Here is a 27738-nt window from a genome sequence, read left to right on the forward strand (position 1 = left end):
TCCCACTACTACCCTGGGGCATTAGCTAAGGATTAACGCCCAGGGAAGTGTGGCCTCTCCTGGATCAAGCATCCCACTTTCCTAAGGAAACTTCAAGATTCTCCAGGCTCTCATCCAAAGGTGAACTAGTATCAGCCCTACTTTGCTAGACCTGATTAATGCACACACCTGAAGGGCGCATGGCTGAAGGCAGTTTAAAAATTTGCCACTCTGAATAATTGCCCTATTGATATTATGTCCAAATCAAGCTTAAGGCTAGAGAGAAAAGGAAGGAAAAAAAAGCCTGAAAATAATGCTAATAGATCCATGGATAGGCAAGCACAAGCACTCAGACTGTGGTTTGATTACTTAGTTTTAGATTTTTGCCATTGACCTAACAGATTTAACACTAAAGTCCAGGTCAGATTAAATTATTGCCAAATGAATTTAGAGGGTTACAATCTCATCTCAATGCACAAGTAACTTCCAGTGGTGTTTACAGAATGGCAATTTACATGTGTACAGGCACAGAGACGAGAATATATACCCAATGGTATTGTGCACTTTTGGGCAATATGCTTTCCCTAGCCGCACTCTCTAAATTTTATACATATACTTGGTGTAAGAAATAGTGGTCTAGAGGTTCAAGCAGGGTGTTCTATGCTTGACTTTAAGCACGATCTCTGCTGCTTTTTGGTTTTATTGCAATTACCCTTTCTAAAGGATTGTCTGCCTGAAGGAAGGCAAACAGTTTCCACCCTACTGCTTATCCACAGAAATATTCCTTTACCAGCATTGATCACATGGTAATAATTGGAGATATACCAATCTCCTAGAACTGGAAGGGACCTTGAAAGGTCATTGAGTCCAGAACCCCTGCCTTTACTAGCAGGACCAATTTTTGCCCCAGATCCCTAAGTGGCCTCCTTAAGGCTTGAACTCACAACCCTGGGTTTAGCAGGCCAATGCTTAAACCACTGAGCTATCCCTCCCCCCTGATAGTTTAGCACTGAAGGAAAAAAAGTATTCACATGTAACACGGATTGATTTGGGCCTTTTCTAATGTTACTGTTTTTCTATAGAGTGAATAAGAATAGCTGGTGGATTATCTTGCTTTCATGTCAGGCAGTTAAGCATTCACTATTGTGGAGGAAAATTTTCCAAAGTGCTTACAGAGGTTTAGGAGCATAAGTCCCTTTCATTTTCAAATCAGTGGGATTTGTGCTCCTAAATCCCTGTTGGCACTTCTGAAAATCTCCGTACCCCCGCCAGTTTCTATTAAAAAAATCTCCAGGTCTCTTTGCACACACTGACATTAATGGCAAATGTTCACCTCTATGGAGAGCAGAACCAGCAGTAAACTGGAGATTTAAGGCCAGTTTTTCTAGAGCTTAGCACCCAGCTCTCATTTAGGAGCTAAATGAGTGGACAGTTTGGAAGCTGCTGGGTGATGAGCACTTTGAAGATCTGATCTTGGGTTTTTTTGGGGTGTGGGGCTTACAATCCACTAGGGCAGGGATTGGCAACCTTTGGCACTTGGCCCGCCAGGGTAAGCCCCCTGGTGGGCCAGGCCGGTTTGTTTGTTTACCTGCCATGTCCGCAGGTTCGGATGATCCCAGCTCCCACTGGCCGTGGTTCGCTGCTCCAGGCCAATGGGGGCTGAGGGAAGCGGCGTGGGCCGAGGGATGTGCTGGCCGCTCTTCCTGCAGCCCCCATTGGCCTGGAGCTGCGAACCACGGCCAGTGGGAGCCGTGATTGGCCAAACCTGCGGATGTGGCAGGTAAACAAACAAACTGGCCCAGCCAGACAAAGGACCATGGCGGCGGTCAAGCATCTGCTGAAATGCTGCCAAATTTCAGTGGCATTTCGGCAGATGCTCGACTGCCAGCCAGGACGCGGGGGTACTGGTGCCCGTGGGCACCACGTTGGGGACCCCTGCCATACACTGTAGTGGCTGCCTGGGCACTGGCCTCTCTGCAGTGGGTTGAAGCCGGTGTACACACAGGATAACCGATCTCTGACATCTGACCCTGGTATTCAGTAATGGGCCACTTCTGAGATATGGTGGTCCATGGGGTGGATTTGTATTAATGATAGTGTGGTTGTAGTCATACAGGGACTATAAAGAAACCCAAGTGTATGCCATTCAAAATAACCTAAATGGCTACAGGTAACACCACTTCACGGTACCATTACCGCCAATTTTTTATCTTTTGTCATATGACCAGGCAGCTCCACCAAAACTATCTGGCTCAGCAGCTTTGGATCCATTGCTGTGCTTTCTAGCTCTACTCACAAAAAGCTCAGGGCTGACTTGTTTCCTTTTATTTGCTGCCGAGTTGAATGGAGAATAGCCTTTGATGGTTGCTGGGAGGTCAACAATAAGAAAGAGGAGCTGATACAATGGAAATGAAGCTGAGCTAAGAGTCTCTCCTCTTAAGAGATGCATACAGGCAAAGTTGGAGGGAAAGGAAGCTGCAGTAATTGAAGAGGACAGATTTGCACTGCCAGTTAAACAGGAACTTTGAACGTGCAGGAAACAGGGAGAGACCTGTATTTGTTTTAACAGAAGGAGACAGGATGTTAGTACTTGAGGAACAGGTTTTAGTATAGAAAGCAGCTGCCTCTCTCCTTGGTGGTGCAGGATTCAGTGAATATACAGCATCTGTGCTCAAATCAAAGTGTTCATCAGCTTTAAAACCCAGAAGGATCTGGGACCCATGTATCCAAGCAGGTGTCTCCCCATTACTCTGTGATGCCTACCGGGTACCCAAAACCAAACCTCTTGACAATGATTAAACTATTGGTGTGCTGAGACCACTACTTATCATACTGACCAATACTGGCTCCGTTTTTCCTTGTATTCCTCTGTCTGTATCAGTCTTATTTTTTGAGTAATATTTAGATTGTAAATTCTTTGTGGCAGGGACTGTCTTTTGTTCTGTTTGTACAGAATCTAGGTCAGTGGTTCCTAGGTGCTGCAGTAATGCTAACAATAAATAGTATCCCAGCGCTGCAGTTCATCTGCTGGGAGACTCTAGCTGTTGGTTCCTCAATTTGAATGCTCCATGATCACCACCGTGGTTCTCAAAGGAGACATCATGCCTGGTCTATCTTATGTGCTTGCCCTGGCAGGTCTAGTGACTTTAGAGACATTGACTTTAAAAACTACAAGGGGGGAGGGGGGAAATCTAGTCTTTGCAAATGGCATATTCAATGATTGCTTAAATTTGGAGACTGTAGCACCGACCTGCCCTAACATTAAGTTGTTAGAAGACAAATAACCAAATACCACCATTAACTTTGGGATAGATTGACTTCAGAGGTCAACTTTGCAGTACAGGCCTCTACAAAAATGCTATTTGATGCAGCCAGCCTCTGAGGCACAGGTCTCAGTGCAAGAACAGACAGCACAGGACAATTTTAGAAAGAAGCTGTCTCTTCAAATAGGGTTTGTCTACACAAGCATGTGCAAGCATAGGATCTACAGCAGCACAGCTATGGTGTTATAGTGTCATAGCACAGATGCATCCTGGGTTTTTCCATTACTGTAGGTAATCCACCTCCCTGAGTGGTAGTGGCTACGTTGAAGGAGGCATTCTGCCATCCACCTAGCTGCATTTACATAGTGTGTGAGTGTATACGTAAGTGCGTTTAAACACCCTGAGCAATGAAGCTATGTCAATCAAAATGTGAAAGTTAGATCAGACCCAATTAGTGGTGCATGGAATGAACCACAAGACCTACAGAATCAGGTATTTTTCACCTCTCTTTATGATGGGCATCTTATCTACTGTTAAGTCAGGGGTTCTCAAACTGGGGGTCAGGACCCCTCAGGGGGTCACGAAGTTATTATATGGGGGGGTCACAAGCTGTCAGCCTGCACCCCAAGCCCCACTTTGCAACCAGCATTCATAATGGTGTAAAATATATATTAAAGAAGTGTTTTTAATTGATAAGAGGGGGTCTCACTCAGAGGCTTGCTATGTGAAAGGGGTCCCCAGTACAAAAGTTTGAGAACCACTATGTTAAGTGTTATGTAGCATACAACAAGCCTTGAGGTTATATTCTCTGGTGGTAGGCCTGTTACCTTCCTGCACACGGAATCATCTAACATGATTATTTGTGCATATTCCTGCTCTATGTGCACATTTTCGATGTGTTTGGGCCAATCCATTGTATATCACTCACCCAGCTCAGTAGTGTCTCAAATGTTAACACCTTGAGTCATTAAAGAGAGAAAACCAAAATTTGTGATCATGTCCCTCTCTTGATAGTATCAGACTGAGCCTGAAGACCTGGAAACTGTTAAACCACAAAACAGACTATGTGAGACCACCTTGAAATTCCTACATTATACCCTGCAGGAAGAATTCAGTTAAATATGGAGTTCCTTAAGAAAAAAACCCCAACTCCTGTCCAGGAAAGAAGTGGAGGATTTTGTTTTAGGTGCTTCTGCTAGCATAACCAGATGTCCTGATTTTATAGGGACAGTCCTGATTTTTGGTTCTCTCTCTTATATAGGCCCCTATTACCCATCACCCCCATCCCAATTTTTCACACTTGCTGTCTGGTCACCCTAGCTTCTGCTCAAGTGTAATGCTACTTCCAATATACTATTCAGCTTATAGAGGTCTGAATCACACAGATCTAGGCTAGGTGTGGTCCCTGGTAAACCAGGAAACAAACTGCAACTCAAGCTGCATGGAAGGTTGTCTGTCGATTTAGTTGGTAGCCGTTTGCTTTAATAAAGGCTTCTTATTTAAGAGATTGATTCCATGGATCATGGCCTAGGGACTACTTCTAGGCATATGTCTACAAGGCAGTCAGCATGGGGTGTGATGCAGCACATGTAGGCATACCTGAGCTAGCTTTAATCTAGCTAGTATAGTGAAGCTGTGGCACCTCAGGCTTCAGAAGCCAGCCTGGGCCCTTGGGTCCTTACTCAGACAGCTAGCCCCTGGTGGGTACCAAAGTCATCCAGCCCTAGCTTCACTGCTCTTGGTACCCACCAGGGGCATTGCTTTGGGGCAAAGGGGGGCAGTTGCTCCTGCCAGACGTTTCATGCTCCATTACGTCTTCTACTGCCCCGCCAGACAAGGGCAACTCTAGTGAGGGGCATGAATGGTCTGGAGGGGCACATTCTAGAGGGGGGGCAGAGAGGGAGGGGAAGCTGTCCCTGTCCTGTCCCTCCCTGTGCTCAGGTACGTACCTGGACTAGAGTAGCCTGCCTCAGCTCGCTGGAGTCGCTCTGCCTGCTGCTGCCTGGTGAGCGAGGGCTCAGGGGAGGGAGGAAGAAAGGGAGCAGGGAGGACGGGTGCGGGGGGGGGGGTGCGCGCACCAGGGACACTGGGGATGATTATGGCTGGGACAGGGAGGCAGCATGAGTCAGACTTTGCAGGATGAGTACGTATGTTCTGTAAGTTGACTCAACTTGGTTCCTTCCCCCCTTCCTAGAATTTTTCTGGAAAGATGCCTCCAGTTCCTAGCTAGATTAAAGCTAACTCAGGTATGCCTGGATGTGCTTCAGTCACATCCCTCCATTGCAGTGCAGCTGTATCCTAAGTCTTCAGGGTAGGTCAGTCTCACTGCCCATACATCTTTGCCCTCCATGCTGGGGTTATTGGAGGGACATCCGCAGAGCAATTGGTTTAAGATCACCAATGCATTTCCCCAGCTTCCTGCCTGCTGCTGACAGTGTGGTACTCCATCAGGTGGTTACAAATTCTCCCCTGATATTGACAGTTATACCCCTATAGCTTAGGCCATGTCTACCACTGTATGTTGCTCAGGGGTGTGAAACAGACGTGCTCTCCAGCCGCTCATTGAGCTGGTTTGATGTTGATGGGAGAGCTCCCCCCCATTGGCATAACACAGCTCCACGAGGCTTGTAAGTACAGACATGGTCTCTGATTCAGGAACCAAAATAATCTATCCTGATATAACTTCATGTACATACTCAGCCTTTGGTTAGCAGAACAAAAACCAAACACACTCAACTCACAACCGTAACGGACATGGGCTATTAAAACGTTTGAAGTGGAGACCAGTCCTAGGACTGAAGGTGAAGGTTAAAAGATTCAGCAAGTGCCTTGGGCCAGAGTCCACCCACGTAGTCACCAGTGCTCCCTTTCACGCTGCACAGCTCTTGACAGTGGAGAGGTGCAGTGAGGGGTTTGGAGAAGCATATTGGGAGGAAGTAACTAAAACTTTGACATGTAAAAAGGGGCAAAAATCCTTGATTGTAGTTTCTTCTAATCAAATAGATAACCAGCCCTCAGAATTAAGTAGAACAGTCACTGTTCATTTTTACAATTCTTTTTAAGAGAACAAAGGAAGGGAAACTGCAAAGAGTAGGGGGGGGAAAAATCACACCATGTGGAAGAGGAAAAGTAAAAAAGGGAAACTTATTAAAGGTTTGGTCACAAACCCACTCCTACTAAGCCAATCTTGACAGCTCCCATAGATTTCCAGAGAGGTTTGTATTAGGCTCAATGGAAGTGAACTCTGGGGAGGATTACGGGTATGGAGGAGAGGAAGGTCAGTGAGTGATGGGTCTGCAGAAAGGAAAGCAAGATAAAAGGCATTTACAGTAGCAGCCACTTCTCCCACCATCATATGCTTCATGGAGATGGGTCTTTTTTGGAGCAAATGGCAAAAAGAAGTGGGTATTCACCCACGAAAGCTCATGCTGCAAAACGTCTGTTAGTCTATAAGGTGCCACAGGATTCTTTGCTGCTTTTCTGCATTGAAGAGTCACAGAGGTAAGCAAAGGGGAATAGAAAGGAGCAGAAGTGTAGCATTCCTACTAGAAACCTGTAAGTAATTACAAACAGCGGTGGTTCTTAAAATGGAATAATTGTATGTGGCACTGTTGCAACAGAATGGGGGGAGGGATAGCTCAGTGGTTTGAGCATTGGCCTGCTAAACCCAGGGTTGCGAGTTCAATCCTTGAGGGGGCCACTTAGGGATCTGAGGCAAAAAGCAGTACTTGGTCCTACTAGTGAAGGCAGGGGGCTGGACTCAATGACCTTTCAGGGTCCCTTTCAGTTCTAGGAGATATATCTAACTGGCACAGCATTACAGGAAGCTTCCTGAGCGACCGATGAAGAATAGGACTTACTCATGCAACTTGTGTTTATGATATTAATTTCAAGCCCACCCAAAAGAAGGTAGCTACATCCATGCAAATCTTAATGAGACAGATACAACTCAGGCTGCTAGAGTGAATGAGCTGCTGAGGTAATCAGAGGCTGATAATGGACTGCTGGGAGAAGGAGGCAGAAACAGAGGGCCACATTCAGAGCTTATGCAAATGGTGATGGAAGTTACACATCAGTCACTGGGCATAAGTGGGCCAGATTCATCCTTGCTGGCCCTCTGCTGACTTTACCGGAGTTGCACTGAGGATGAATTTGGCCTACTGGGTGTATGAATGGCTGTTGCATTCCAGGCCTAATAAATCTTTGAGTAAGACATGGATGTTTCCTAGGGACTTGGTGAAGAAATGGTGAAAGCGCTGGTACAGGTAAGGAACATTGCTTCCCTACAAGCCTAAGGCAAGGCTGCAATGTCTAGTGTATGGAGTACTGATCCAGAACCGAAAAGGGGATGTTACATCCTGTTCAGAGAATGAGACCCCCTCCCCCCCCGCAAAAAAAAACCCCAAACCAAAAACCCACACCACACACAACCACATTCAAAAATGTGCAAAGGCTTTGTACGTTCAGAATGTGTCACCTATTTGCTCAAAGTAGTAGCCATTTACTGCCACTTTGCTGTGGTTGTGCCTTTTACATAGCAACAGTGACAATCTATTTCCATTGTCTAAATGTGGAGTCAGTTAGGGGGAAAAAAGGGGGGAAAAGGGTACATACAGTGTAAAGTGTATTTGATCATGAGGTCAGTGAGACCACAGCACAAGTACTGTGTAGGGTGCTTCTGGATCAAGGAAAGTTTTAACTTGTAACCAGTGAACTATACAATGATGAACAAGAGTCAGTTTTAAATGCAACCCATGTGTACCCCCAATTTTGACATACTAAGGGTCCCCAATATGGGAATAGTTGGTGATATTTGGTCCAATAAGAGGGTTAAACAGAAGCAGGGGAGGGGATTGAGTTATTTGGGGGTTGGGTGGGATGGATTAGGGCTATGAGAGAAGGGTTGGTTGGGGGCAGACAGCTCCTTGCACTGCCTGGTGGTGCCGGTGACCACAGCTGGCTCTCTCCTCTACAGACTGGTCCCCTTCCTGTCCCTCGGTCTTGCTTGTACCAGCCTGAGCTCTGCTTGCAGGCACAGCAGAGGGCCAGGCTCACTGCAGCTGTGCTAGGGATGGGGCTAGCTGTCTGGGGGCTGGCTGCACTTGGGATGGACTCTGCCTCCAGCACCAGGCTGGGTCCCCAGAGGCTCACTTTATCACCACCAGGGACTCTCCCTGCTGCTGCTGCTGCCCGGCGGCTCAGTGCCACGCTGGCCCTGGCACCACTAGAGACAAAGATTCACCTGCAGAGCTGGTGGCAGGGTGGCTCAGGTCTGGGAAGGTTAAGCCTTTTCTAGCCCAAGACACCTCTCTCTGTTTAGATTTTAAGTTCTTGAGGGCAGGGACTGTCTCTCAGTGTGACTGTTCAATGTGGGGCCCTGCTTTCAGCCATGAACTCTAGCTGCTTCTGCAATACAAATAAAGTTCCAAAGTTTAAATGTAACCTATCAAATCTAGTTTCCTCTTCACAGAATTTCAGAAACACACCAGAGTCCCGAGATAGGGTACAGGTTCTCTTTGAAGAAACACTAATGAGGTTGCAATGCCTTTGGCGGTGAGCTGATTGTTCATGATGGAGAGGCCTCATCGTAAGGGCATCCTGGAATCAGAGGAGTGTAACCTTACTACCTTTTTAGATTCCTGCTTCAAAGATACCATTCTGTTTTGCTCCTGTGGGGAGCAGCCAGCCTGGAACAATACAGGCAGACTTGTACACTTAAGGGGCTCAGTGTCAGACAGTGATGAAGGAGGAAGATCATGTGCCATCAACATGCAGATGCAGGTAGCTAAGTGTGGCAAAGAGGACCCATCTGTCTCAATTTCTCATCTCTTCAGGTATGACATTCTACACCTGGTTTGCAGTGTTAGGCCTAATGAAAATGGCAGGAGGGGTTATAGTGACAGAGAAACAATGTACCTCCATGTTCGCTCACATAGGGCCAGACTGAAAGCCCATCGAAATCAGTGGGAGTATTTGTATTGACTTCAGTGGGCTCTGGATAAGGGCCGTAGTTTATCCTGAGAGGTTGCCTCCACGTCCACTACACACACCACTGTTGGCTTTGCATAGTGTGGAAATGCAGTGAGTAAAGGATTGAGTTCGGGGAGCAAGGGAAAGGGCCTTGTGTGGGTAGAGGGATGTTCACCTTAGAGGAATGCTTCAGTCCTAGAAGAGGAAATAGCAACATAGATCGGAATATTCAGCCACAGATGGGTGTGACAGTGGGCCAATGGAGTACCAGGTCCGTGACAGCTCAGTAATGGAATCAGGATAGCGCATCGCAAGATAAGGGTTTGGACAGGTTGGCATGAGTCAAACTCCAGCCTCCAAGAGAAGCTCCGAGGGTTGGTTTGCTTCCACCTCTAGTGCAAACTGCACTCTGGGGAGCTGACACATCTCCAATGCTCACTGGTGCATTGAGATCACAGTGCTGACATTTCTGCAGAAATCTCCACATTTTCCTTCAAACAGCTGTATGTCAAAATTGAGAAGTGATAGTTCTTCCCTAGATTCTCTGTTGGGTTCCATACACACACCTCTGTACTCTGGTTATATGCTGGAGGCCAAAGTTGTTCCCATGTTCAAGAGCAAGATGCACACCACTGTCTCTCTCCTCATGTGTCAGACTAGGCACTTTGTTCCTTTAAGGTTGTATGCTGCTGCCAGTCTTACATTGAGTATTCCCTTACTCCTTGAGGAGTTCTACTGAAATCCATCAGATTAGTTAGTGATACAAGTACTACTCCATGCAAGGTTGGCAGAATCTGGCTTTTGGTAAACAGTGATCAGAACTGATCCTTAGAATCGCATGTTGCCACCCTTATTCACAATGGGTCTTAGTTCAGTTTTCTTTAGTGGGACTGACACTGGTAGACTCAGACTTTAAGGTCAGAAGGGATCTTTATGATCATCTAGTCTGACCTCCTGCACAACACAGGCCACAAAATCTCACTCACCCACTCCTGTAACAAACCCCTAACCTATGTCTGAGTTACTGAAGTCCTCAAATAGTGGTTTAAAGACCTCAAGGTGCAGAGAATCCTCCAGCAAGTGACCCATGCCCTACGCTGCCGAGGAAGGCGAAAAACCTCCAGGGCCTCTGCCTATCTGCCCTGGAGGAAAATTCCTTCCCAACCTCAAATATGATGATCAGTTAAACCTTGAGCATGTGGGTGAGACTCACCAACCAGCACCCAGGAAAGAATTCTCTGTAGTAACTCAGATCCCACCCCATCAGAAATCATTGGGCAAATTTACCTGCTAATAATCCAAGATCAATTAATTGCCAAAATTAGGCTATCCCACCATACCATTCTCTCCATAAACTTATCAAGCTTAGTCTTGTAGCCAGATATGCCTTTTGCCCCCACTTCTACCCCTTGGAAGGCTGTTCCAGAACTTCACTCCTCTAATAGTTGGAAGTTTAGACTTGAAACTAGACAAAGATTTTAGTGTCCAGTTTATATCCATTTGTTCTTGTGTCCACATTGGTACTAAGCTTAAATAATTCCTCTCCCTCCCTGGTATTTATCCCTCTGATATATTTATAAAGAACAATCACATCTCCCCTCAGTCTTCTTTTGGTTAGGCTAAACAAGCCAAGCTCTTTCAGTCTCCTTTCATAAGACAGGTTTTCCATTCCTTGGATCATCCTAGTAGCCCTTCTCTGTACCTGTTCCAGTTTGAATTCATTCTTCTTAAAACATGGGAGACCAGAACGGCACACAATATTCCAGATGAGGTCTCACCAGTGCCTTGTATAACGGTACTAACACCTCCTTATCTTTATTGGGAATACCTCACCTGATGCATCCCAAGACCACATTAGCTTTTTTAATGGCTACAGGGCCGGCTCCAGAGCCCAGCGGGGCAAGCACCTGCCTGGGGCGGCCCTTTCCCGGGGGGGCAGCAGGCTGGGCCGGCGGACCTGCCGCAGTCATGCCTGCGGGAGGTCCACCGGAGCCCCGGGAGCAGCGGACCTGCCGCAGGCATGACTGCGGAGGGGACGCTCGGCCGGCAGCTCCAGTGGACCTCCCGCAGGCATGACTGCGGACGGTTCGCTGGTCCCGCGGCTCGGCTGGACCTCCCGCGGGCATGACTGCGGCAGCTCAACCGGAGCCGCCGGACCTGCGAACCGCCCGCAGCTGCGGGAGGTCCAGCCGAGCCGCGCGACCAGTGGACCATCTGCAGTCATGCCCACGGGAGGGCCGCTGCTCCCGCGGCTCGGGGGCGCCTCCCGGGCATGACTGCTTGGGGTGGCCAAAAACCTAGAGCCGCCCCTGAATGGCTATATCACATTGGTGGCTCATAGTCATCCTGTGATCAACCAATACTCCAAGGTCCTTCTCCTGTTACTTCCAACTGATGTGTCACCAATTTATAACCAAAATTCTTGTTATTAATCCCTAAATGCATGACCTTGCACTTTTCACTATTAAATTTCATCCTATTACTATTACTCCAGTTTACAAGGTCATCCAGATCTTCCTGAAGGATATCCTGGTCCTTCTCTGTATTAGCAATACCTCCTAGCTTTGTCTCATCTGCTAACTTTATTAGCACATTCCCACTTTTTGTGCCAAGGTCTGTAATAAAAAGATTGAATAAGATTGGTCCCAAAACTGATCCCTGAGGAACTCCACTAGCAACTACCTTCCAGCCTGACAGTTCACCTTTCAATATGACTGTAAACGGGCCGACTCACCCCTGCCGCGCCTCCTGCTGGTTCCACTCGGAATTTCACTCAGTCCAGCCCTGGAGCGCCCTCGGCAGGCTGGTGATCCCCCTGTTCGCAGGCCCCCCGTGTCCCTCCCTGGACCCGGTGCCCCTTTAACTATAATTGGGTCTCCCCCTCCCAGGGGAACCCCCCACCCTACTATCCCCACTTTGCCTCAGTAGTGGCCACTGACAGTCATGGTCTAGCCCCAAACCCTGGGGCAGACTGCAGTATCAGCCCACTCATCACAGGCACAAGGGGTTTGGACCTGCTGCTTTGACCTACCCCTGGGCTGCCCTCTGCAACTCCCAGTACCTTTGGCCCTTTGCTAGGCCGCAGCCTGGGGCTTTCCAGGCTGGAGCATCCCTAGCTCCTCAGCCTGTCCCCCAGCCCTGCTTCACTCAGGTATCCAGTCTCAAGCCCTAAGCAGCCAGGCCCATCCCTCTCTGAAGGCAGAGAGAGACTGTCTGTGCTCTGGCTTCCCTGCCTCTTATAAGCCCCAGGGCTTCAGTTTGGGGCGTGGCCTCCAGCTGCAGCCACTTTCCCAATCAGCCCAGCTCTGTCAGGCCACAGTTTAAACCCCTTAAAACCCCGGAGCAGGGTCCACCCTGCTACAATGACCCATTGTAGTCTCCCCTTTAACCAGTTCCTTATCCACCTTTCAATTTTCATATTGATCCCCATCTTTTCCAATTTAGCTAATAATTCCTCATGTGGAACCATATCAAATGTCTTACTGAAATCGAGGTAAATTATATCCACTGTGTTTCCTTTGTCTAGAAAATCTATTTCCTTCTCAAAGAAGGAGATCAGGTTGGTTTGGCACGATCTACCTTTTGTAAAACCATGTTGTATTTTGTCCCAGTTACCATTGACCTCAATGTCCTTAACTACTTTCTCCTTCAAAACATTTTCCAAGACCTTACATACTACAGATGTCAAACTAACAGGCCTATAGTTACTCGGATCACTTTTTCCTTTCTTAAAAATAGGAACTATGTTAGCAATTCTCCAGTCGTATGGTACAACCCCGAGTTTACTGATTCATTAAAAATTCTTGCTAATGGGCTTGCAATTTCATGTGTCAGTTCCTGCCCAGGCTGTAGGCATCAGCTGAGCACTGACCAAGTCATAGCTGGAAACCTGACCAGCTCACTTGTATGTAGGGTGACCAGATGTCCCAATTTTATAGGGACAGTGCCGATTTTGGGTTTTTTTTCTTATATAGGCACCTATTACCGCCCCCGCCCCACCCCCATCCTGATTTTTCACACTTGCTGTCTGGCCACCCTACTTGTATGTTAGTATTGTTCAATATAGGCGCTAGATACATTTAGATACATTTAGACTCTAAAATGCTTGTAATGGTCCCTGATTTTGCAGCTTGCTGTTTTATTATAGCCATGCAACTAAAAAAAAGTAAATCTTATGCTGATAAAATGGGATACTACTCGATCTACTGGGGCTTAATGACATCTTCAGCCATTGTTTAAGGCATATTGATTGGGTGGCTGCTGCTGCAGGGGTACTCCTACTGAAACAGTGACTCAGCTGATCTGCACCATGGAGTTTATTAGTTCAGAATGGGTTGCCACAGGAGTGCAAAAGAAGGGAGAAAAGAATGGGGGGAAAATAGCAGGGGTAGCCCTTCTGATTCTTGAAAACAGATTTCTAAATAGTAAACACGAGTTCCCCCTTCTTCCCCACTGCTGGTACTTAAGAGATGGATCTCCAATTCCTCAGAGTCAGGATGCTGCTTTGCAATGGTCACATTGTGGCATTTCCCTCCCATCACATATCAGTGCACCACAATGAGATCATTGAAAATGGCAGGGGGTTATATTGTGGCTCTGCACAAGTGCATTGTACAAAACAGGTCAGCCTTATAAAGTAGGGAGGTCGTTCACACCCGTATTAAATCCCCCAGAGCACATTGGTTGGGTAGCTAGCATGGTGGTGAAGCACTAGATAGTTGCTAGGCAAGGTGTGTTAGAGGGGCTGAGGTTGCACAGCCCTGTGGGGCTGTAATTTTTCCCACCCATAGATGCAGAAGCTCATTGCTGGTAACTTCCTTGGTATAAGCTTCTAACTAGAAGATTTAAAGAGATGGATTCAACGCTAATAGTTCTGCTGCTCCCCTGTATCTGAAGTGGAGCATCAGATCGACTACTGGGGGTGGGGGGGAAATCCTTGCCCGACTGCATACAAGGATATGACAGTGGGCAGGGTTTCTATTTTGTATTAGTGCTTAATGCAGATGGAATGTTTCACAGGGACTGCAACAATGAAGAGCTGCAGTAGCCTATACTAATGTTTGGTGTGCCGCTTGGATTCATGCCATTGCAAGCACTTTGGGACAGAGACCATCCTTTTGTTCTACAACACTTCGGACAATGGAGTCTTGATCCATGATGGGGCCTCTTATGCACTAGAGTAAAGATCGTAATAAAGCCACCACTGCATCAAAGTCTGCCCAGGGGGATTCTTTATACAGCTACTTCAGATAACGCCATACAAATTATTAAATTAACTCCCCACATCACAAGGGCGTACTGTTGATCTTTACAAGCACGGCGGAGTAAAATCAATGCAATTTGCAATGAGACGCTAGCACTGATAAGGGTGGTTGCTGTATGCATGTGCTCATGTCTCAGCGGCTTCAATGGAATTTAGGCAGGTGCTTTGCTGAAGTGGGGATCTAAATGCTACAGGAACTCAGAGCAGTGATACTCAGACTGAGGCTCGGGAGCTGCAAGTGGCTCTTTAATCTGTTTCCTTTGGCTCTGTGCAACACACATGAGAAGCATGTGATTAAAAAAACAATCTAAGTTATTAGCCACTTGTAGAATTACTTGGTCAGTCATTTTGCCATGAGAATTATATTCTATAAAATAAAAACAATGACTCCACAGCACCGCGGCTCTTTTGGGTAATGATCGGTAACTTGGCTGCTCTACGGGGACGCCTTTGTCCAAACCACCTCCATGGGAAACAATCTTCCAGACCAAACCAAATCTTAGGTGCACTTGGAAATAAGGATGCAACAAGATGACATGCATTTGTTTGGGCCCATTATATCAGAGAAATAATTCAAAAATTCTTAATGCACAGATCAGGACTATCTCAGGGATACCATCAAGGTCAGACACCCTAGGCTGTATGTTATGTCAGCTTTCACTTGCACATGCTGCTATCTGCAATGTTTTCTGAGATTTGCTTGACAAAATGATGCTTAAGAATCTCCCCTTTTTATTCTGAATCTGCAGAACATCAGGTAAGCAGGCTGGTGAAAACAGCTTCTAGGCAGACAAAAACAGATACTGTTCCCATGTAAAGGTTGCACTATCTTTAGCCACCTGTCTGCTTGAGGTAGGTGTGTGTATTGTATTATTTATATATAAATAAAAAATCTTCCTCTCGCCCTAGATCTTCAATAACCTCTTAGTGTTAATCTCTCACTAGCTAAAAAGAGTTGGAGTTTGGGTTTGTTTCAGGTAATTGAGGAAGTATGATCCAGTGGCTAGAGCACTGAGACCTGGTTTCAATTCCCTGTTCCACCACAAACCTTCTGTAGACTGTAGATGCAGTCATTTTGCTATTAGCAATATTATATTGTTGCTGGCATATACAGGATTCCTGAAGGTTATCTAAAACTAAGGCATGGCAGACATCAGAGAAGGCTCCTTTCGACAGCTAGCTTGGATTTACTACAGTATCTCGAGTCTATACGCTTTGCCTGCGCCTGTAAATTAGAAGGTATCAGTTTTGTCTATCCACTTTCAAACATCACTATCTTCTGCTGCTAGATTTCTATGATTTTCGATGAGACAGTTCCCCAATAGTCTCCCAGGTCTTCAAATCCACTTCTTCCAACAATCCTTCCTATAGTGATCTCTTTATCAAGAACTCATCTCTTGTCCAGTCTGCCTAACTCTGGCTGTAAACTCTTCAGGGTCTGTCAGTGTTGCACTGACATGCTCCATACCCTGGGAGGTGGCAGGAGGGATCAAACCTGGGACCTCTGGAGCTTAATGCATGAGCCTCTACCACATGAGCTAAAAGCCACATGGCACTTGCTAAGGCTGTACGGCAGACTCATTCATCTCTAAGTGGTCTTGGGGCCACTAGTGGGGACAAAACACCACACCCCGGAGGTGTGTGGGTTACATCAGTCTATGCCTTACTGTTATGCACACTTATAGTATGATACAAATGACTTAATTTTGCTGCCATTAGAGGTAAAAGAAGTGGAATCAGTTTACCTTAAACCAAGCAAATTCACTAGTAATAAACTCTCAAAAGTGGTCCGAAGCCCTGACGTAGAGAATTAGAACCTGCAGGGTCAGAACATTTTAGAACTTAAGCCCTGATCTGTGCGTGCTCAAAACCCATCCCTCCCCATGGAGATCATGTGTACAAAAGCTTATATTTTTCAGAAGTAAACAAATGCCATTTTAAACATCTCATGTTAACACCTATCCCCTTACTCATTGTTATATCCATTATCCCTTTTTAAATCTTTGATGCCCAGAACATTTTCTTCTCATCTCTTTTCTAACCGGGATCTGACACTGGTCATATAAATAGATTTCTAAGAGCACATCTGCATGGGAAGCTTTACCAACTGTATATACAACAGTCACAACTTTCCATGGGGGCACTCACTCTAGAATAAAAGTGGGGGTTTCTCATGTAGCAAAAACCCTTCCAATGTGACCTAAACCAAACCAGAAAAGGGCCCTCTTCTACTAGAGTAAGAATGTCCACACAAGACGCTATAGCTGTTTTATTTCACACCTTCACTTTTATAACTTTGTGAGACCAGCCTGTAAGGTTGTAAGTTGCTTGGGTCCTGATCCAACAGTCTCAAGAATGTGCGTAACTTTACACATATTAATTGATTCCTTAGGTAAAATCCTAGCCCCAGTGAAGTCAATGGCAACACTCCCATTGATTTCACTCATTAATTTCAGCGAGGCTACTGACATGTGCGAAATTGAACACACATGTTGGCAGGATTGGAGCTGTAGGTTGTAAATGCTTTAAAGCAGGTTCTGTGTCCGCCTATATGTTTATATAGCACCCAACGTGTGGGCACTAATGCCATTAAACAAAATAAAGCAATTCCTGTCTCTGTGAGCAAGTCAAAAAGCCACAATGCAGATACTAACATAAGTGCTAAGGGCTGAAAATCCAAGGCAAATTTTCTTTTAGAAAAACTACTCTGTACTGTAGCCTCTGGCAAGGTGGGGTACGTGTGGTGTTTACACACAGGCAAAGAATGTGAGCATGTTTATAGGAAATATTTAGAAACGTGGTTGTGGGGTGAAATTTACCCTGGTGCAGCGAGATCTAGACCAAAGTCACTTAATCCCGATGATTTAGCTGGGATGATTTAGTTGGTGCTGGGCCTGCTTTGAGCAGGGGGTTGGACTAGATGACCTCCTGAGGTCTCCTCCAACCCTAATCGTCTATGATTATGCTTACATGGTACAAAGGACTTGTGTTGGCCCACCGCATAGCGGTGAACTTCACCTTTGCAGAGTTTTAAGCAGAGGTGGAGAGTAAGAAGGAAGTGGGCTTATATCTGGAGACAGGTCTGGATGACAACAGATGCATCTGGATTCAGGCAGATGGTCACTGTTAGTTAAAGGTAATGATATGGGAATGTGCTGCAATCCAGAGTAGAGAACGGAGCAAGCTATGAATTTCTGATCTGGAACTGGTTTGGATTTAACTTTTCCCAAAGTAAGGGTTTGGGTCTTGGGTTGTGGTTAATGCTAACAGAAAAGCAGACCAAATTCTCCATGCACTAAGTTAGAGGCATGGCCCTGTATGTACTAGAGATGAGTCTGAACTAGGGCTGTTGATTAATCACAGTTAACTCACGCGATTAACTCAAAAACCGAATCCATTAATTGCAGTTTTAATCACACTGTTAAACAATAGAATACCAATTAAAATTTATTAAATATTTACAATGTTTTTCTACATTTTCATGTATATTGAACTACGTTGTAATTGAAATAAAAAAGTATATTTTTTATTACAAATATTTGCACTGTAAAAAATAGTATTTGTCAATTTACCTCATACAAGTACTGTAGTGCAATCTCTATCTACTTACAAATGTAGAATTATGTACAAAAAACTGCATTCAAAGATAAAACAATCTACAATTTTAGAGCCTGCAAGTCCACTCAGTCCTACTTCTTGTTCAGCCAATGGCTCAGACAAACAAGTTTGTTTACATTTACAGGATATAATTCTGCCCTCTTATTTACAATGTCACCAGAAAGTGAGAATAGGCATTTGCGTGGCACTCTTGTAGCTGGCATTGCAAGGTATTTACATGCCAGATATGCTAATCATTTGTATGCTCCTTCATGCTTTGGCCACCATTCCAGAGGACATGCTTCCATGCTGTTGACTCATTAAAAATGCATTAATTAAATTTGTGACTGAATTCCTTGGGGGCGTATGTCCCCTGCACTGTTTTTCCTGCATTCTGCTACATATTTCATGTTATAGCAGTCTCAGATGATGACCCAGCGCATGTTCATTTTAAGAACACTTTCACTGCAGATTTCACAAAACGCAAAGAAGGTACCAATGTGAGATTTCTAAAGATAGCTACAGCACTCAACCCATGAAGGGCCTTCCAAAATCTGAGAAGTATGAGGTGCGGAGCATGCTTTCAGAAGTCTTAAAAGACCAACAACACTCCAATGCGGAAACTACTGAACCACCAAAAGAGAAAAATCAACCTTCTGCTGGTGGCAACTGACTCAAGATAATGAAAATGAACATGCGATGGTCCGCACTGCTTTGGATTGTTATTGAGCAGAACTCGTCATCAGCATGGATGCATGTCCCCTGGAATGGTGGTTGAAGCATGAAGGGACATATGAAACTTTAGCACATTTGCATGTAAATATCTTGTGACACGGGCTACAATAGTGCCCTGAGAACACCTGTTCTCACTTTCAGGTGACATTGTAAATGAGAACCAGGCAGCATTATCTCCTGCAAATGTAAACAAACTTGTTTGTCTGAGCATTGGCTGAACAAGAAGTAGGACTGAGTGGACTAGTAGGCTCTAAAATTTAGGATTGCATTCAAAAATAAACAGTTTTGTACATAATTCTACATTTGTAAGTTCAACTTTCATGATAAAGAGATCACACTACAGTATTTGTATTGGGTGTATTGAAAAATACTATTTCTTTTGTTGTTTTACACTGCAAATACTTGTAATAAAAATATAAAGTGAGCACTGTACACTTTGTATTGTGTTGTATTTGAAATCAATATATTTGAAAATGTAAAAACACCCCAAAATTATAATAAATGGTATTCTATTATTGTTTAGCAGTCCAAGTAATCACACAATTAGTAGCAATTTATTTTTTTAATTGCTTGATAGACCTAATCTAAAGTAAAACCTTGGATCCCACTTTGGGAAAGTTTGGATCCAGGTCCAGCTTTAAATTTCATGGTTGTCCCTTATCCCTACAGTGGGTTCAACCCATACCTGTCTGTTGACCACCACTGACGTCTGGAATTGAATGGAATCCTGACCTTTGTGGCATGGGCCCATCTTTATGACGAACTACACTCATACTGAGCAGAGACCACATACACCCTTCTACATAATACTTTGGCAGACCCAAGACAGGCTTTGTCAATAGGCTGCAGTGAAAAACACGCTCAAGTCACAAATTGGTAGTTGTATTCTAATTTTTTTTTCATTGCAAACTGGACAAGTTGGTTATTCACAAAAAATGAGGGACGGATAGCTGAGTGGACTGAACATTTAATTAGTTTATCAGATAGATGGAATATCAGTTGTCTGGTTTGAGCCAGTATTTGTGCTTTGGGGAGTTGGCTACGCTCCATCCAGTGTGCCGCTTTCCTCAGTGTTCATAGCAGCAAACCTGAGCTGGGAGCAGCTAATCAATCCTTCCAGCTTTGCCAGTAGATGGCATTTGGACTGCTGTCAGCCAGATGTTTCTACATCTCCTGACCAAGCAGGAAGAGGGGAAGAGAAATACCTTGATGTTCCCCATTTCCCCTCAGATCTCCAGGGGAGTGCAGGGAGGGGGCCTTTGATGCTCCACTCTCATAAGGCTTGAAGAGGGAAGAGAAGATGGCCCTTATCTCCCCCTTTCCAGGGCTCTGGGATTTGAAGATCCCTGCTGGGACAGGGACCCTAAAGTCCCAGAGAGTCTGAGGAAGAATCAGCCAGCTGGACTGAGCTAGCTCACCATCTCCCCACAGGACTCCATGTCCCCAGTAAATCCAAGGTTCTCCTCCAACTTACCTCTCCTTGGCTTTGAGAAGGAGAAGCAGTTTTCCCCATGCCCTACTGCATGCTGGGATTTACCTCAGCTTCTGATGTTGAAACAGGACCTGCCAGCGAATTTCTGACAGGATGTCAGGGTAGGCAGGCCAGCCCTCCCAGAAAGAATGCTTATGAGGTAGATTTGGGGAAGAGGGGGCCTACTTTGAGGCCTCACATTGAAGAAATAAAATGGACCATCTGGTCACTCCCCTCCCCCACCATGATCTGGGAGGAGGTCAGCCAGCCACATGTTGAAGGTGAGAAAGGGAGATGTAGAAGCCAATGGACCTGTCTTTAAAAGACAACTAAAGATAAGTGCTGGTTGGGGGGGATCAATGCTTAGGGCTGGTTGTGTGAAAAGGGGGGCTTCTTAAACGCTTAACTGGATCAGAAGAAACCTGTACTCAGATACAAATATCATGCCCCTACAGAGGTCGTTGGACTCTGAGGCATTCACCCATCCCTACTGCCAGCACCAGCTAGAACCAGGAATGGGAATGTAAAAAAGTTTGCCATACTAGATGAAATCCTTGGTCAGTGTAGTCTGCTATCCTGCTACTGGGAATTGTAGCCTATAGAACTAACCTGCTTGCTTGCATACATCTTTTCTTATAGTTTAAGAATTTGCTTTATTATAATAGGTTTACAGATTTGTATTAAAGTAAGTTTGGCTGTAATGCAAGAGACCTATAGGCCATATCCTGTATGTTAAGCTAAGGCAAAGTTAGAATATCTATATTAAGACCTTTTACTCAGAAAGCAAAGTTGACCTATATCTTGTTACCTAAACAGATGAGTACCCACGCCTATGTCCATGACCTTTTATTTAGACCAATAGACAATGAAGGATGGCATGGGAGGGGGGTTTCAATGTTGTACCCACAGACTTAACAAGTACACCACAAGAGACTGATGTGTGGACATACCTGTCATCAATATGCACATACATACTAGCCTCTGGGGTAAGTGTACCCTAACACTTCTGTGGGTGAGGAATGATCTTTGGGCATAAGAATTTCCAGCATTTGCCCTATAAAAGAGGTAACCCACCTCAATAGAGTGCTCCAGTTCTGACTTTACTCCATCTCCATTCTCGCTTACTTCCTCCACTCTATTCTCTCTACCTACGATGACTGCTGCTATTAGTAGGCTGTACTTGTTCTTCTTAAACTTTAAGTTTCAAGGGAACTAGGCTAAGCTTGGTTTCCCCAAATTTTCTTCTTAGTTTATTAGGTTTGATTTAAGTTTGTCAAGTAAACCCTAGTCAGCTTTGATAGCTCTTAGCATTTTCTAAGCACTGCATCCCTCACTCAAGAATTGAGAAACCTGAACTGCAAGGCTGTTCCTGTGTCTCTTACCACCAGGTTATCAAGGAAGGGTGTGAGTATATTAACCAAAGCTTTGTTGCATACAATACTATATTATCATATGTATCTATTGAATAGCAGTAATGCAATTGTGACTTTGTAACTCTGATTATTTTGCCATTTACTTACTATTATTGATTTTAATAAAAAGTCTTTAAGGCTTTATCTGTCTCAGTGTAAGCTTCCTGGTACACCCCCGAGGGTCCTTCGTAAATTCTGTGGAGCCTGATTCAGGACAAGAACTTTTATCTTCTGATCAAACAGATTAGCGAGCCTAAAACCCATACTAATTAATATTGATTATTATTATTAAAATCAAATAAAATTAAGTTCCCATATTATCCAAATTAATATGATCAGTAGACCCTAAATCAGGCTACAGAGTGGCCAGTGCTTAATGTTTCTGCAGAAGGGGAATCTTCTTCCCCATATAATGCAGCCAGCTAACTTGTTCAATGCTGGGAAATTCCTTCTAGTCCTTTCCTAGTGTGGGACTGGTTAAACCGAAGCGTGAGGTTTGAACAGCCTTGCAATAGTATGCTAGCGTGTCCAGGCGTCCTCATTTATCCCCACCAAGCACACCAATGCTCCTGCTATTCCACAATGGGAATTCTTGGCAGGGAAAGCACCAGTTCTCCTGAACTGGGCTGTAACGTTTGTGTAGTGTGGACAAATCGTTCAGTCCAGAATAGGATGAGGCCAATAGGCTCACTTAATTTGTGACTCAAGATGCGATTACTTGGATTTTTTTTAATAGCTCTCTACAGGCATTAGCCAATCCTCACATTAACCTCATCAGAGGCGGAGGAGCCCCACATCTTTTCAATGGATGGGGAAATTGAGGTGGGACATTTAAGTGACTTGTCCATGGCAACAGTGGAGTGTCTCAGCGGTGGGATTAGAATGAAGGGGTTCCTGGTTACAAGTCTTAATGCTTCTCTCACTGGGATAATGTCTGGCTTCTCCCAGCTCTCCAGGCTAATGCATTCAGAAAACAGACTAAGCCACTACTTTGTTGTACAACGGGTTTCTTTTTATTCCTCTACCCCACCCACTTTATAGTCAAAGCCCAAACAGTCTCACTTCAACGTTCTTGTTTTCTCTGCTGTGGACACTGAAGAGTCACTGGGGAAAAAACCTTCCTAACCCTGAGCCCGGCTGCCCTGTGGAAGAGGGCTCAACATTCCCTAGGCCTTGTGTGTGACATGAAGGCACATGCTGCTGTTTCTCCTGACCTGACAGTGCTCTGGGGAGGCCAGGCTCAGCAATAGCAATGGCGGATGCAGCACAGCGTGTGAGGTGACAACCCCCCCCCCACTCTCCCATCTGCTCACTCGTGACGTGATTCAGCTTCTATTCAGGAGGATGAAATGATTCCCATTCGCTACCGTGGGAGTTGGCTCAGACCCTCAGCGCTTGCTGATGGGGCTAGCTGAGCTCCATCCTTCCCATTCCAAAGCTGGGTCTGTGTGGGTCTTGGAGTAGCAGCGTGCAGGCATGCACGTGTGAAGGCAAAGAAGGGGGCTGAAGCCAGGAATGGAAGGAGGAGAGGTGAACAAATGGAGGGAAGAAAATTGCTACTTGAGGAGGGTGGGGGTGCAGCCAGGCAGTTAGTTCCACATTACCACGCAGAGAGCAGAGTTCGAATCTTGGGTTTAGCCCCTGGACTGAGGATGCTGTGTGGCTAGCATGCTCAGTCCCCCCACCCCAAACTAGGAGCCCCACTTGGCTGGTTTCCAAAGATTTCTTCTCGCCAGCAGTCCTCAGCCAAGGAAGGTGCCACAATGTCAGGCTACAGGGAGGGGTGTTAGTGAGAAGAACTCCCCTTCCTCCCATAATTCAGGGCCCAGCCTAATCCAATTCATTCTGGGGACTTGAGAGCCCTGCTCCCCATCGCTGCCCTAGTGTTTGTCTCTTAAAGCTCAGCCGTGCTACGTTCACTTGAACGCCTCGCCATTCGGGGGTTTATAAAGAGGTGTTTATACTGGCCGCTGGTGACCCCCGGCCGATACAGGCCTCCCTCAGAGAAAGTGCTGTGCCGAGCAACCGCAGACGCTGTTGAGGGGACGATGGTGCAGCTATTTTCAGCCATACCATCACAGGGCATTGAGAGAGTACTGCTTGCTTAACACACCCCAAGCCCAGGGAAGCACCTACAAGTATTTGGCCATTTTTGTTCACAGTGCAGTTAAATTTGTCAGCAGCCTTCTTGTAGGCATGAGTCCTGTAGAGCGTAATGAGGATGAAACCAAGGGCGCTGTAAAAGAGCCATAGAACATACAGGAGGAGAGCCGCTCCAGCAGGATTTAAATCCTCTATATGGGTTCAATCCTGTAAGGGGCCAAGCACGCTAGCCCCAGTCCTGCAAACCCTCATACACATACTTAACTTGAAGCATATACTTAGCACCAGGCCAGAGTGCTCAGCATCTTACAGAATCAAGCCCTAGAGGATGGATATAAGCCCCAATTTAGCATATTACTTTAGCATTTAAAGTTAAGCACAAATAGTCTCACGTGACTACCCACGTGCTTAGAAAGTTAAGCACATGGCTAAATACTTTGCTGGATTGGGGAACATATTTCTCACATTTTATGGGAGGATTCAATAACCCATACAAAGGTTATCAGTTTCCATTAATGTTGCTGACATTTCAGTAAGGATTGGTCTTTGGAAATATCCCTTATCCTACAGATTTTGCCTCTGTCCTATTGGTACTCTAGTAAACTTCTGAGATAGCTTGAGAGGCACTGATACTTAGAGACACTAAAAATTTGTCAAGCTTCTTATGTTGCTACCCTGTCACCTATTACAAATAACCTCGCAAAAAACAAACAAAGAGCACTAGCTTAGGCCTAAGCTCTGGAGGCCAGCCCTTTATCAAGATAATTGCTAAAACCCGTATTGTACGTCACACATTCCCTAGAGCAGGGTTTTTCAAATTGGGGGGTCATGAGGTTATTACATAGGGGGAGGGTCACGAGCTGCAGGCTCCACCCCAAACACTGCTTTACCTCCAGTATTTATAATAGTGCTAAAAACTTTTTTTTTTAAAAAGTGTTTTTCCATTTATAAGGAGCAAAGGGAGGGGGTGTCATACTCAGAGGCTTGCTGTGTGAAAGGGGTCACCAGTACAAAAGTCTGAGAACCATTGCCCTAGAGAGAACACACAAATACCCCTGGTATTACAGCATATGCTATTACAACAAGCCTTTTAGTTCAACGCACAGTAATCATAGAGTCTCTTACCTTCTAGGCAGTTCATACAGTGATTCCTCCCCCATACCAGCATCTATACAGCCCAGTTCCCTCCCTAGAAGTAAAGGCCTCCCTGCACTGCTCCCAACGCTTCCTTTTAAAGGCTTGCATCCCAAATGCAGACCAGCTGTCAGCCACTCCCTCCAGGACATTCCATCAAAGTCAGGTGGGACTTCCCCCCCCCCCCCCCGCCCGCCAATATAGCTCAGTTCTCCTGTCTACCACATTGCTAGGGCTGGCTATATACATCCTATCTCAAGAGCGTCATACTTCACTTACCCACCAACAAACTGTTACTTGCTCTGAGCAAGTAGAATTTTGCCAGACTCATTTAAATATTAACTTTCTCTCTTATGGGTCTAATTTATTATGTTCTGGGGCAAATTCTGCCCTTTCATACTTCCCACTCAGCCACATTGAGTTCAGTGGGTTGCACAAAGTATGAAGGCTTGGTCCTGAAAGCACACAGATGCTTAACTTTAAGTAGGTGGGCTGGTGGTGTGATTCTTGCTTATGGCCTCAGAGGACCAGGCTGCAAGCTCTGGCAGTAAAACTGAACACTGTTAGAACATAAGAACGGCCATACTGGGTTAGACCAATGGTCCATCTAGCTCAGTATCCTGTCTATCAACAGTGGCCAATGCCAGATGCCCCAGAGGGAGTGAACCTAACAAGTAATGATCAAGTGATCGCTCTCCTGACATCCATCTCCATCCTCTGATGAACAGAGGCTAGGGACCCCATTCCTTACCCAGCCTGACTAATAGCCATTAATGGACTTAACCTCCATGAATTTATCCAGTTCTCTTTTAAACGCTGTTATAGTCCTAGCCTTCACAACCTCCTCAGGTAAGGAGTTCCACAAGCTGACTGTGCACTGTGTGAAGAAGAACTTCATTTAATTTGTTTTAAACCTTCTGCCCATTAATTTCATTTGGTGGCTCCTAGTTCTTGTATTATGGGAACAAGTAAATAACTTTTCCTTATCTACTTTCTCCACATCACTCATGATTTTATAGACCTCTATCATATCCCCCCTTAGTTTCCTCTTTTCCAAGCTGAAAAGTCCTAGCCTTTTTAATCTCTCCTCATATGGGACCTGTTCCAAACACCTAATCATTTTAGTTGCCCTTCTCTGAACCTTTTCTAGTGCCAATATATCTTTTTTGAGATGAGGAGACCACATCTGTACGCAGTATTCAAGATGTGGGCGTACCATCAATTCATATAAGGGCAATAATATATTCTCCATCTTATTCTCTATCCCCTTTTAATGATTCCTAACATCCTGTTTGCTTTTTTGACCACCTCTGCACACTGCGTGGACATCTTCAGAGAACTATCCACGATAACGCCAAGATCTTTTTCCTGATTTGTTGTAGCTAAATTAGCCCCCATCATATTGTATGTATAGCTGGGGTTATTTTTTCCAGTGTGCATTACTTTACATTTATCCACATTAACTTCTGTTGGACCTTTAAGGTCAGATGATCTGATAATGGTTTCTTCTGGCCTCATAATCTATGAAGTTTCCTGTTGACTTTGGATCAGAGCAGACTTTGATTTTCCTTGTGTTCTTGACTATGTCATATATTTCAAATGCTCACCAAAGAAAGAATATTTAAAAAGATGGCAATAATCACAGAGACTGAATTTCTTTCCCTATAGCAGTCCTAGCAAGTGTGAGATCTACTCTTGGGGGCAGGGTCTGTATTTGCATACATATTTGAACTGTGTCCAGCACCTTGTGAGTCATAGCAGGATGCAAATAATAAATAAAACAATACCACGATTGCCAACTCCATGTTCAAAAAGCATGAGTCAGGCCCCACAAAATCACAAGTCAGGCTTAAAAAATGATGAGATTTTAAATAAATAAAATGTGGAATTCTTTTAATTTGCCTTCTGGCTTTTATGTTGTTATTATTTATCATTTGTATTGTGGTAGCATCTAGGAGCCACGGTCATAGAGCAGGACCCATTGTGCTAGGGGCTGTACAAATACAGAACAAAAAGCCCCAAGGACTTTACAAACTCAATTAGAATTCATGTTTTCCAGTTTTCCCCTGCAACCCTGAGAGCTAGAAACTTAGTCTTTGTTTCAAATGTCAGCTGAGATTCTCCTATAATTACATGACTCCAGGTGCTGAGGCTTTAAGAGACTTGCAACACTGTAATACCACAGTGAATGATTTCTGTTCTCTCCCCAGTTTGGTGTGAATGGAAACCGATCTGGGTTACTTCTCCTGGTCCACTAATCCCCCTTGTGTTCCAAAGATGATCAATAGCAGCTTTTGTAATAGAGGTGTAGAGCGAAATAGCAATAACTGCGTATTTCCGGCGGGGGGTATCTTACACCGCATTTCTACACATTTGGCACAGTTAATGCACTTGCTATTTGACTGTAGCATCACTTTTCACCATTTGCCTGGAAATTTAGCTCTAGCTAAAAAAATTGCATAGATCGGTCAGTAGAAGGAAATATTTTCTCTGCTTCACTGATGAATTGATTGGGATCCTGTCAGCTTCTCCAGTGGTAAAAATGTTACTATTCTTGTAGCTCCAGTTCTACAGTGGGCATATTTTATTTGATCTAACGTTACAGGAAACTTAAGCTAATGCAGGTTTTTTAATTTTAATTGCAAGGAGTTAATAGCAGTACTATGACAAGATTAGAATTATATGCATCGGGCCAGATCCTCAGCTGGTGTAAATCAGGATAGCTCCATTGCAGGCAGTGGAGCTGCACCAATTTACCCCAGCTGAGGATCTGGCCCATTAGGGATTCCTAAGGGAGATGAAATCAGTCTT

At 45.0% G+C, this 27738-nt stretch overlaps 1 protein-coding gene across 2 annotated transcripts in view; it reads right to left on the reverse strand.

The window, feature by feature from the left end:
- The window catches only part of PALM2AKAP2 (PALM2 and AKAP2 fusion), a 253860-nt gene that overhangs the window by 181242 nt on the left and 44880 nt on the right, over positions 1-27738 (reverse strand). The window contains exon 1 of one of the 2 annotated variants that reach the window (XM_045020800.1): positions 24919-24982. The exons of the other annotated variant lie outside the window; for it this stretch is intronic. Within the exon in view, the coding sequence (XP_044876735.1) occupies positions 24919-24961 (43 nt within the window). The 5' untranslated portion in view covers positions 24962-24982. Of the gene's footprint in view, positions 1-24918; positions 24983-27738 lie in introns of those variants that run through there. 2 annotated transcript variants of the gene reach the window in all.

The sequence above is a fragment of the Mauremys mutica genome, chromosome 6 (assembly GCF_020497125.1).
Source record: "Mauremys mutica isolate MM-2020 ecotype Southern chromosome 6, ASM2049712v1, whole genome shotgun sequence".
Classification (NCBI taxonomy): domain Eukaryota; kingdom Metazoa; phylum Chordata; order Testudines; family Geoemydidae; genus Mauremys; species Mauremys mutica.